This window comes from Dryobates pubescens, chromosome 5 (genome assembly GCF_014839835.1).
Source record: "Dryobates pubescens isolate bDryPub1 chromosome 5, bDryPub1.pri, whole genome shotgun sequence".
Lineage (NCBI taxonomy): Eukaryota > Metazoa > Chordata > Aves > Piciformes > Picidae > Dryobates > Dryobates pubescens.
The window spans coordinates 8,456,968-8,469,083 of NC_071616.1; the positions used below are offsets into that span (position 1 = coordinate 8,456,968).

The following is a 12,116-nucleotide window of genomic DNA, read 5'->3' on the forward strand; positions in this document are numbered from 1 at the left end:
AAGCTGCACCTCCATTGTAGTTTCTGATAGCCTTTGGAAGGTTTTGATTAAGAAACTGAGCTGTTAGGTGTTGTGGGTTTGTTTTGGGGTTTTATTTGGTTGGGTTTCTTAAAACCCCACACTTTTCTGTTTTCAATTTGTAAAACATCCTAGGGCAAGGCATCCTGCAAGTTAATTCTGTATCATGAGATAAATACTTTTGTTTTGAAACCTGGACTGTGAGAGAATTCCATTGTGTCTGTGCAGTCCCTACAAGAAGAACTGGAAAATCACCATCCCCTGTTCATTTTCTAACGTTTGTGACGCTGTAGTTTTTGAAGTTCTCCCCACCAGCAAATAGCTTTTCTGAGGTGAAGACCTTTGATGTATCTAATCCATCCTTGAACAGAAGCTGTGGATGTAGTCCTTATTATCCTTATTACCTTCCTGCACGCTCTACCTTATTTCAGAAAGGGTATATTTGCTACAAGAACGATGTGGTATTGAAGCTGAGCACAGTCTGCTCTTGTGCTGCCTCATCTCACTGGGTTTGCCCTGCCCCTCTCGTCATAATTCTTCCTGCTCCTTGCTTCTTTGACAGTTACCATTTTAGAAGACTGAGCATGATTTATGGTCTTTCCTAGACAATGGTAATAGCTGAATTCATATTCATCATTATTTATAGTTAGTGTCTCTCTTACCCTTTTTTCCCTGTGCTTTTCTCTGCTGTTTTTATTGCAGAATAAGTTCTTGTGATAGCCTCTTGTTTTTCTAAAGTAAATTTCATCTACTCCAGAATATTTTGCATTAGCTGTGAACAGTGACTGAACTATTTGCTTTTGAGTGCATATATGAATAAAAAACCCCAGTGTTTCCCATGAAGAACCCTGTATAACTCCCCATTCTGCATCTGAGCATGCTGCTATTCTTGTGTAATTTATGTACTTTCTCTGTACCTGAATCCTACTTGCTGCCAAACTTGGCAGCACTACTATTGACTCCCACATGAGATGTCTTATAAAGCTGATACAAATGTATAGTTTGTTCCAAATGTTTCCGGAGCGTGGGCAATGTTGAATGGCCTTTTAAGGCTGCTGTGTGCCAATCTTGCTGGACCAGTTGTCCAGAATGCCCTGGCTTTCACTTTTGTGTTGAGCCTGACCATCATATATGAAACATTGTGTAATACTGTAGCGTGAGTACACCTTTTTAATCTTGCTAAAATGAATCCTCCAAGTAATCTGGTTTAGAGTCCTGAATCACTTTGCTGTGAATCCATAGCTCGTTTCTCTGCAGTTTCTGCTCTCACTTAAGACCTAGAACCAACAACACAGTTTGTGTTCCTATGTTTCTGAGCTCACAGTAAGAAGGTAATGATGCTGTCCACAGCACAGAGGTATAATTGATTTATTGATATTTGAAATGTTCTGCTCCTAAACAGCAGATGTTTGTTGTACTGGATACAATTTCTTGTTTATTCAGGCACTGATGATTTGGCTATAAAACACTCATAAGTCCTACTGAAAAAAAATCAGGGTAAAAACATTAGATTTGTGACTGATTTGCTGATAAAATAAGTTTATCTTACTTGTAAAACTCATTTTTGTTTCATTTTGAAAATGCATTTACTTTCATGAGATTTGACATACTTCAAGCTTTGTTTCTTGGATTTTAGTGCCTAAAGGAAAAATTTTTCCCCCCCTTCAGCCCTTTTTGTACTTCCTTTACTATCTAACCTCTTCTAAATTCAGCATGTATTTGTAAAGATACCTTTAAGCTGGAGATGCTCATGTTGGAAAGCTGTTCGGTTGTCTGAGATTTAATGCTCTAAATGTAAATGATTCACTTAGAAATGGCATGACTTAATTAAAATTCTTCACATGTGTGCAGATGAGCTCAAAGCAGAATTGTCTGAACTGCTTTCCACAGGGCACAGCTAGTGTTTCTTTAGAAAACTTTTCCTTATTTTCATTTGTTATAGGTAGTATAATTGAACTAGTTTTATATCATATAGTGCTTAAGAGACCTGCTTTTCTCTAGTGACTGACAGTCATTGCAGGATGTTTTTAGAGGGAGCCTATAAAAATAAGCACATTACTGCCTTATATCGCTGCACTTGAACATTTTAGTGTACTGTATGGGACTACAGTCAGTTTGCACTTGCTGTGGAGTCTGATTAGTTGGGATGTTTGCTTTGGAATAGCTGTTGGTGAAGAAAATGAGGCTTTCTTTTATGTGCTGAGCTTCACGGGTTTGGGAGAGGCAAGTGACTCCTCTTAGAACTGCTATAAAAAATGAGCACTGTGTATCTTTAGCAATAATTTCTGTCTTGCAGTGATCAAACTGGTATTCTTCTGACAGTTTCAGAGTTGTAAGTGCAGTTGCTATGCTGGTACTCCTGGTAGATACTCTTATGGAATACTGAATGCTGTATTTAATTGCTGCAGTCTGGGGATATTTCTGTTTATATGACAAAATTCTGAGCCTTAGGATGGGGCTTTTGGTAGCTGAATATTGTAGCCACACAATTAGTAATGGTGTACTGGAGTGCAGTTCTTGATCTCGTTCCCTGTTACTTCGTAAGCTGTCTGTAAGCAATTTTTGTTTAACTCAGGATTTTGCCTGTAAGATGTTGCTGTTGTAACATTATCCTCCACTTCTTCCACTCTTACCCATGGTGCAAATAATTCTCAAGTGCTCTGGAAACAGCTATGGAGTGCTGATGTGATACCTTCAGCTCAGGTATGAGACAGCAAGAAGTCTGGACTTGAGAGGATGGCTGGTGCCTCACAGGTTATGATGGCAGGGCATCACAATTTCTAAGAATGCTGTCAGAGAAATGTATATTACTATTACAGCTCAGACCTCTTTGGCTGTGTTTTCAAAGTGTGATCAAAATACTACTTTCACTGCTGGAATGGCTTCAGTGGTCTTTTTATTACATACCCAGCACTTCGTTTTTCTGCAACAAGGAAAATCCCCTGATTTGAACTCTACATGGTAATAGTAGCAACAGCAACAAAATGTATTTACTGGCTCAACAAATGAACTCATGTTTCACCTTTATGTGTATTTTGTTGTCTTAGAATGCTTACTTGTAGCATTGTATTATTAGATCTTAATTGGGTAATGAAAGGGTAAATGGGTTGGAAAGCCATGTGGTGAATAATGTGGTTAGTCATAGCCTATTGCGTAAGCAGGACTGTTAATGTTTTAGTGAGCATGCTCGTATGGTTACATGCCTTCCTCTGCTTCAGTGTGACAGTGCTGGATTTAATTAGATTTTATGGGATCTAAACTTACAGAAAGGCTCAAAGTTCTGCATTCAAAGTCTGACACATGGGGTGACCTTTTCTTCCTTAGAAGATAAGGGTACTCAGTGTTCTTGTGCTGGTGAATAATTGCAGAGAAGCTGTTGCAGGGCAATTGCAGCAAGTTTTGGCTAACCTTTACAGTAGGCTTGGAGAGATAGGGCATTACATGTTTTTGTACTGTGTGAGTGGGAGAGGAGGGGAGACGGTTTGTTTAGCAGCAATGTTTAATAAGGATTTCTCAGAAGTAAAGCTCCATCCTGGCCGCTTCGTAATACAGGGACAGACTATTTACCTTGGCAGCCATCATCTTGCTTTCCTAGCTTGCCTCTTCCTTATAAATGAAATGTTCCTACCTTGTCATCTTAAATTTAGAGATTCAAACTGTGCATTGGAAAGCAAAATAGATCTAGATGTTTGGAACCGCTGCTTTGTATTTGTGCGTGTACTGCAGGTATGTCTGCCAAGCCCAAATCTCATCCCAAGAAGATGACTATAAACAAGCGTATTTCCTTGCTGGTGTCCTAGTGTCCTGGTATAGCCAATACTTACAGGAACATTGAAGTGTCAGCAGTCAACTGAGTTTCACAGGAAAATACGGAATACTTTCTGAAATACAGAAGCTAACACTGTTTGCATTTCCTGGTGCAGACCCCTGTGCATTTTGTAACAAAATTCAGGTTTTGGTAATGCTAAAAAGAGAGCTGTTAGACACAAGTTGTTGGATAGATGTCACCAGGTCATACTTGCACAAGAACTCAAAAGCCAGAGTTTTCTGAGGACACAGATCGTCAAGATTTCTTGAAGATGCTGATCCTGTGCTGTGCTGAGGAATGTTTCTGGATTGTTTTCCCACTAAGTAGGTTAGGCCAACACTTCTTTTTTTCTTTTTCCAAGGACATCAAGATAATTTGCATGTCCTCTTAGGTCTGAAGTGTCAGGTAACTTTGGCAGGAAAAGTGGATCCTTAATCCGAAAGCTTTGATGTGAAGAAGGCTCTGAGGTGACCTCATTGTGGCCTTCCAGTATCTGAAGGGGGCCTACAAGAAGGCTGGGGAGGGACTTCTCAGGATCTCAGGTAGAGATAGGACTAGGGGGAATGGAATGAAGCTGGAGGTGGGGAGATTCAGGCTGGATGTGAGGAGGAAGTTCTTCACCATGAGAGTGGTGAAGCCTTGGAATGGGTTGTCCAGGGAGGTGGTTGAGGCCCCTGAAGGTGTTTAAGCCCAGGCTGGATGAGGCTCTGGCCAGCCTGATCTAGTGTGGGGTGTCCCTGCCCACGGCAGGGGGGTTGGAACTAGATGATCCTTGTGGTCCCTTCCAACCCTGGCTGATACTATGATACCATGAAATGCATACTATTTCTTAAGCAAAAAAGGCATTTTAGAGATGGATGAACTTGTTGCTCTGGGTTTCAGGCTCTCTTTGGCTTGGTTCTTTTTTTCCTTTTTTTTTTTTAAATTATTATTAGCAATATTGGGTGCATTTCCCTGGGAAAGATCACTTGGGAGCCGATAGTTGTGCAGCTGCTTCTTCCTCAACTGTGCATGGCTAGCAGGAAATAGAATAGAATAGACCAGGTTGGAAGAGACCTTCAAGATCACCCTGTCCAACCTATCATCCAATACCACCTAATCAACTAAACCATGCAACCAAGCACCCTATCAAGTCTCCTCCTGAACACCTCCAGTGATGGCGACTCTACCACCTCCCTAGGCAGCCCATTCCAATGGGCAGTCACTCTCTCTGTGTAGAACTTCCTCCTAACCTCCAGCCTAAACCTCCCCTGGCGCAGCCTGAGACTGTGTCCTCTTGTTCTGGTGCTGGTTGCCTGGGAGAAGAGACCAACCTCTGCTTGTCTACAACCTCCCTTCAGGTAGTTGTAGAGAGCAATAAGGTCACCCCTGAGTCTCCTCCAGGCTAAGCAACCCCAATGTATGAACGAGGCTTTACAAAAATTAGTCAAATTCTAACATGTTAATTGAATTAGTTTTATGAGAAGGATTGTAAGTTTTAGAATGATCCCTATAGCACATTGTTCTTAAACCCTACTACTTGAGATGCATGCTTGTAGGAATTATCTTGATGTGTTGATGCTCCTGGTGGGTCAGGCTTGCAGAAGGACTTCTCTCTGAAGCAGAATGGCTCCGGAGGGGTGTGTGTATGTTCCCTTCAGCTCCCTGGCTCGTCTGTATTTGTTGCAGGCTGCGGAGTGCTTTGCCCTTATTTGACCCACGAGTTTCTTTTTTTTTTTCTAAATTGGTAAATGGGAAACAGTATCCAATTCTGAGGGAAAACAGAAACTAATCCCAAACCCTCTGAACAGTTTATAAAAACTGGCTTAAACCCAGGTTTTTATCCTTTTCCATTGCAAACAAAAAAGACCCTACATATTTGAATGCAGATTAAATGACCTTTGTGAAGGCTAGAGTTCAGAAGAAAGATAAAAATGAGTTTGTGCTGGTTTTTTGTTCTCAGTGTTGAAACTCTTAAGTGGTTGCTTAGTGTGACATTTTGTAGCCTAAAATTTAACTCCTTAAGTTTGTGAATGCAGTTCAGGTACCAATACTGTCCTCCTGCCCTGCAGATCCTGTAGTTAGGATCACCTTGTAGCAGCAACTGCCCTGCAAAAAACATCTATGCAAATGAACTGCTTATCTGAAGGTGTGGGTACACAGGTATACTGCAAGCTCCAGATTGCATCAGCAGCAGCTCCCACCTGATCTAACTTCAGTGACTGTGAAGCTTACCCATCTCTCACTGAAGGGTAAATTACTGGCTTGTGCTCACTGAAGGGTAAAAGCGAACACAATTGTACAGCACAGCAGCTAACGAGACATGAATTAACATGCTGGTTTATCTTGCAGTAATTTGTTCTGCAGCCATAACCTGATGATGCACAAGGCAATGAAGCCCAGAGTGATTCAACATGCGCTTTTATCTGTGACAATGTAATTTCTGCCTCTGTGCTACCCCTTGAGTCGTCAGTGAGCTGATAGGGGTTAAAATGACACCTTTTCAAGTGGCCAGAGGAATAATGGTGATAAATGTCTCCTTTAATTAACTTTGGAGCTGTTTTCCAATACCTAAAAATAAACAACAACATAGATGTATAACTCACTATGACAATAACTTTTGTCTTTCCAGTGTGTTTTGTAGATGCTTGCATGGTGCTTTGGGAGCTGTTCTAATGTTTAGTGTTGTATTCTCTTGGATTGCAAAAGTGGTGGAGGTTTTCTTGTTCTGTTGTTTGGTGTGGTGTGGCTTTTTTCCCTTCCCAGCTGGCATGACCGTGCAGATGTTGAGCTGTCTGCAGATAGCCAGGCGGTAGAGATAACCTTGAAATGTAACTTGGTATCCTCTACTCCAGAAGATCTTGGTGCCTTTGCTACTGTTTTGTCTCTGATACAACACTGTGGTTTATGATTTAATAAGATTTTGAGTTTCCTATCTTGGCATTTTACCAGATTTCTCTTCAAATTCTGTTTCTCTGTTGCCCTGTCCCTGGGCCCAAACTGTGAGTTCAGGTTCTAAAAATGAAAAGGCAATAGTGTATTTGGTGGTTTGGTTTGTTACTTCTTGGTCGTTTTGGTGTGGTGGGTTTCTTTTGGTGGTGGTTGGTGGGTTTTTTGTTTGTTAGTTTTTTAATACATTTGATTACAGGATGAAAATCGGTTGCTAAATGTAGAAAAATGAGCACAGATAACTTTCAGCCTATGTAAGCCCAAGGCAAAGTATAAAACTCTTTACAGCATCACTGATACCATTGCTTCAGTAGAAAATGCCCTGCTAGCTTTCAGCAGCCTGGGCTGGTGTCTCTGGTGTCAGCAGGCATGCTACACTGATAGGGAAATGTGAAGTGCACTGCAAAGAATTCAAGTAGAAAATGCTCACTTGTGTTTTTTCTGGAGCTCCTGCACAGGGCTTTTGAGCTCTGGATAAAATTAGTAGAAATCTCAGCCCTTCATTCCAGCAATTTGTGTGCTTCTCTCCTGAATCCACAAATATGCAGCCTGTGTGAATTGTTTTACTTAACGCTTTCCCATCAGATGGCAGTTCTAGTTCTATTGGGGTGAAGTGCATGTTAACAGCAAATAAGGTGTTTACAGGGCACACTGTTTTCCAAGCTCCTGGAAACAGTGGTATCTCAGAAAATCCCAGTGTGGCAGTGGGAGAAAGATTGTTGTTTGCCTGACCAGAAATTAACTTTGCTATTTGGTAGCATTGCTATTAAATACAAGAGGTTATTTTTAAACTGTTGGTTTTTTTTTTTTTTCTATCATAACCTCAAAATTAGAACATGTAGGGAAATGGGCTTAGTTTCCAGTGAAAAGGAAATACTTTTGGGCAAAATGCCACTTCAGCTTCTCAGAAGTGTAGTTGAGGAACTCTGATTCTCATCTTCCCCTATTGATTGAGATTCCCGGTCAGAATAAATCACTGATAAGGTTCTGGTCTCATGGGCAAAAGCAGTGCTTCCTGGGAGAGGTCCAAGGAAATGCTTACACAGGGAAATGTTGTGATAAGGCAATTAGATTGCAAATTCACAAGCACTACCATGTGCTGTTCTTGTGTTGTTACTGAAGCTTTTGAGATTCAGAGCTACCCTGAAAACTTTTCCCCAGGTTGTTTTTAAACCTACAAATGTATACAATTTCTACAATGTGGTTTTTAGCACATTGCATTCAGGTTACCAGCAGATAAGCCAGTTCAATTAGGTGCAGTAAGGCTCAAGTGTGTGTTACCCTTCTTGGTAGAACAGAGTATCTGTGCCTCTTTCTCAGTCACCAGAGTGCAAGGTTGGCAGGTGGACTCTAAGCCATGTGCTGATCGGACTCCTTAGGCTTTGTGCCAAAGCAGCATTGTGCTGTGGTGCTGCCAGTCTTCATCAGGGACAAGAGCAGGTGTCTGTCCTCGTGAGCTGAGATTTGCTGGAGGACATGACACCTGCCCAAGGTGATTGAGTGTCCCGTCCCGTCCCCCCCCTTGAAATTCTGCTTCCTTTAGACTGAATGATGCATAGACTTCTCTGTCTGACATTTGTAAAGCAAAATAAATTACTGAACTGCTCTAATGCCTCTCTAAACCTTAATGGTGAATAGAAGCCTTGCACCACCTTTTAAAACTTCCAGAACTGCCTTTGCATAGTCTTTCTTTCTTTTTTTTTTTAAATGGGTTTTACCTAGTAAAATAAACAAACTGTGTCTGCAGAGGAGCTGCTTCAGCCTCTTTAGTGGTAAGAAGCCTGCATGGTTTGTATTATGTGCACGTGTTCTAAGCACTAAATCCTGCCAAGTAAATTAAAAAAAAATATTTTATGTTACTAGCTATGTCAGGCATTTTGCAGCTATGAAGGAATGAAACTAGTACTAGTGCTTCATAAATAGATCACTGTGATTGAGCATCCGTGAGCAACTTCCTATCCCCGCTCTTACGCTGCTCGTTAGAGCCCGTGGCTGTTCTGGGTAGATGCTGCCTTCCAGGGACAGTCCCTAGCTCTTGCCATACATCTCAACCCTTCCCTTAACTTGCACAAGAGGTTTGGATTACTTGGAGTGCCTCACTGCTTTCAAATGCTCATCAAGCAGCTTTGATCACAATTTGCTGCAAAAGTAGAGTTTGATCTGGCTGTTTGCTGACATAGAAATGCTTACTGAGGTGCCTGAAGACTGGAATAAAGCCAGTGGTACTCCAGTCATCAAAAGGGGCAAGAAGGCAACTACAGACCAGTCAGCCTCAGCTCCATCCCTGGTAAAGTGGTGGGGCAGCTCATTCTGGAGACCATCTTTAACCACATGAAACAACAGAAGGTTATCAGGAGTAGCCAATGTGCGTTTACTAAGGGGAAATCTTGCTTGACTAATCTGATATCCTTCTGTGAAAGCATGACCAAATGGGTAGATGAAGGGAGAGCAGTCATATACCTTGGCTTCAGTCAGGCATTTGACACAGTCTCCCATAACATCTTGATGAGAACTCAAAAAATGTGGGATAGATGATTGGACTGTGCAGTCTATTGTAAACTGGCTCAACAATGGTGTTCAGAGGGTTGGGATCAGTGACACAGAGTCAAGTTGGAGGCCTGTGGCCAGTAGTGTTCCTCAGAGATCAGTACTGGGTTCTGTTTTGTTCAGTATCTTCATTAATGACTTAGATGAGGGGATAGAGTGTACCCTCATCAAGTCGGCTGATGATACAAAATTGGGAGGGGTGCTGAGACATACCTGAAGGTTGTGCTGCTATCCAACAAGATTTGGACAGGCTAGAGAGCTGGGTGAAGGTGAACCTCATGAAGTTCAAGAAGGACATGTGTAGAATCCTGCACCTGGGGAGAAATAACACCAGGCACCAGTACAGATTAGGGGTCGTCCTGCTGGAAATCAGATCCAAAGAGTCCTAGTGGACAGTAAGTTTTCTATGGGACAGCAATGTACCCTTGTGGCCAAGAAGACACTAGTTCTTTCCACGATTTAAAATAGTGTTCAAACAGCTTTGAAAGCTGCTTTCATTCAAAGGCTGCCTGTTGACACCCATACATTTCTCTTTAGTTCATTTTAGTTAATCTAATGGGAAATAAGCATATATAATCCATTTAGATTTTGTTGCCTTGCATTCTGCAACTTTTTTTGTTACCAAAGTGAGACATCATGGTTGTAAGAAGACACTTTTCCAGGAGAGAAGTGCAGTATCTCAAGAAGCCCTCCATGTTTTCTATATTCCTGATATTGTATCCCATCTGATTTTGTCTGTGGATGAATACTGAGTCTTTTTATTAGTTGTTCTTCCTCTGAGAGCTTGTTGGCTAATTGTAGTTTGAATCTACTAAAGGTGAATGTGTCTAAAATAAAGATGGGTTTGCATATAGAAACTGATACATCAGAGAACAGTGTATAAAAAGCACCTAATTCTAGGCTTTGGAAGTATAATTACAGAACTGTCTTGCCCCTTTGAAGGGGTAAGGCTATGTAATAATTTAGAGATTTGTCCAAGACATCACAGTCAATTAGGTGCATTTCTATTTTAAGAACTTCTGCCAGTGGACTGAGCAAGTGCTGGACTGTGCCTCTCAGTACAATTGTGTTCCTATCACTTGTACTTGAAGAATAGCACAAGCACCTAATATTTTAGGAACAGTCTTAGGGCTGTGAATCTTAGAAACAGTTTTAGGGCAAGGTAAGGACACTGCCTATGTGCCTCAGAAGCTTGTTCTATGGCTGTCCTGCTTGATTGCTCTAGGTAGGTGTTTAACTCCAGCGAGGCAGGATTTCATGCACATCAGTCTTGAGAGCTCCTCTGTCAGCTGTTTCGGGTGACCTTATGCTTGGAGTAATATTTATTTCTAGGTCTAATGCTTGAGTTGCTGTGGAGTGATATTAAAAAAGTAATACAGATTTGTGTTTTCCACTTTGAAGTGACTATCTATCCCTCTTTAGCTAAAATCTTTTCATTTCACAGGTACTTCCATTCCTATTTGCAGGAGCTCATGTTTTTCACAGGTTTATTTGTCCTGATAATGCTTGACCCAAACTGGGTAAATGTGTGTTTTGGTCCCTATTGAAAGTACCTTTTTTTTGTTTTTTCCTTCTAGGACGTGAAAATCTGAGAAATGAACAAACTAAGGCAAAGCTTTAGGAGAAAGAAAGATGTCTATGTCCCGGAGGCCAGTAGGCCTCATCAGTGGCAGACTGATGAAGAAGGCGTTCGCACTGGCAAGTGTAGCTTTCCTGTTAAGGTAAGAGTTGCTGCCCTTCTTTCTGATATCCATGAGGTACTCTTCTTTGGGGTTTTTTAGGCAAGCATAAGCCAGCAATATGCTTCATTACACACTGACCTATTTTACAGTCAGCTCTCATTGCAAAGGATGTGGCTTTTTTTTAAAAGCCAGATGACTCATTTAACAAATGCCTTGGAAGAATCACTGTCTGAGAGATCCTACATTATTATCTAGTTGAAATAAATCATGTAGCCAGGCAGTAGAGTAATGTAATATTTGTCTTCATTTTTCTGGAAGAGCAGAAATGATAGACTTCTTGGATTGCATGGAAGGGTACTCGGTGTTCTCTCTTAAAAGCGGAGTTACCGTTACAGTTTGGCTTGTAAGGTAAGCAGTGGGTTGTGCTTGGAAAGGAATCCAGCCTCTGTTTTGGTAATTGAAAACATCGCCTAATAACACCAGAGTTTCCTTCTAGTGCTTGAGGTTATAAGCATTTGCTAACTTCTGAGAGTGTCTTCTGTGCTGCAGTTTTACGTGTGTGTATTTTACAGATGCATGTAAAACTAAAATTACCCTCTTGAATTCCAAGAACTCGTCCCAGGTTGTCAGAACGTTACGAAGAGGTGTTTTGTGCCACCACTTCTCCATCCCCTGTATTTAAGAAGCAGTATTATTTTAATATTTTAAAATAATATTTGCTGTTATTTTTGAACTCATATTTACTATTAATACCTAATAAATAGTAGAAATACAGTGTGATATCTAAGGTTGCACATGCTGCCTTTTGTAATCAAAAGCTTTCTTCCTCAAAGCACACTAATATTGACTCAACAATAGATTGTAAGAAGGTGGCAACTTATGGAAAGCTGATGGAGTAAATACCTATGCACAAGCCTATGGTTCTGACACCTAAGGACCTTTTCTTACACCTAAGGACCTTTTCTTATTATTTTTTTTTAATCTGTAATTTACTTGAAGTAATTGAGCAGTTGAACAGGTGATGTTGCTAGGGGGAAGTCTTGAAACTAGCTATTAAGTATTTTCCTAAAGCTGTGGCTATATGCAGATAAACAATAAATTTGGGGTAACTTTCACAGTAGGTTCCTGCCCAA

General features: G+C 41.0%; 1 protein-coding gene across 11 annotated transcripts in view; it reads left to right on the forward strand.

Annotated features, from left to right (window-relative positions):
* Positions 1-12,116, forward strand: part of NUMB (NUMB endocytic adaptor protein) — a 98,751-nt gene that overhangs the window by 51,032 nt on the left and 35,603 nt on the right. For all 11 annotated transcript variants that reach the window (XM_054161529.1, XM_054161536.1, XM_054161532.1 and 8 more), the window contains exon 2: positions 10,879-11,022. In XM_054161529.1, the coding sequence (XP_054017504.1) occupies positions 10,897-11,022 (126 nt within the window). In that variant the 5' untranslated portion in view covers positions 10,879-10,896. The remainder of the gene's footprint in view (positions 1-10,878; positions 11,023-12,116) is intronic.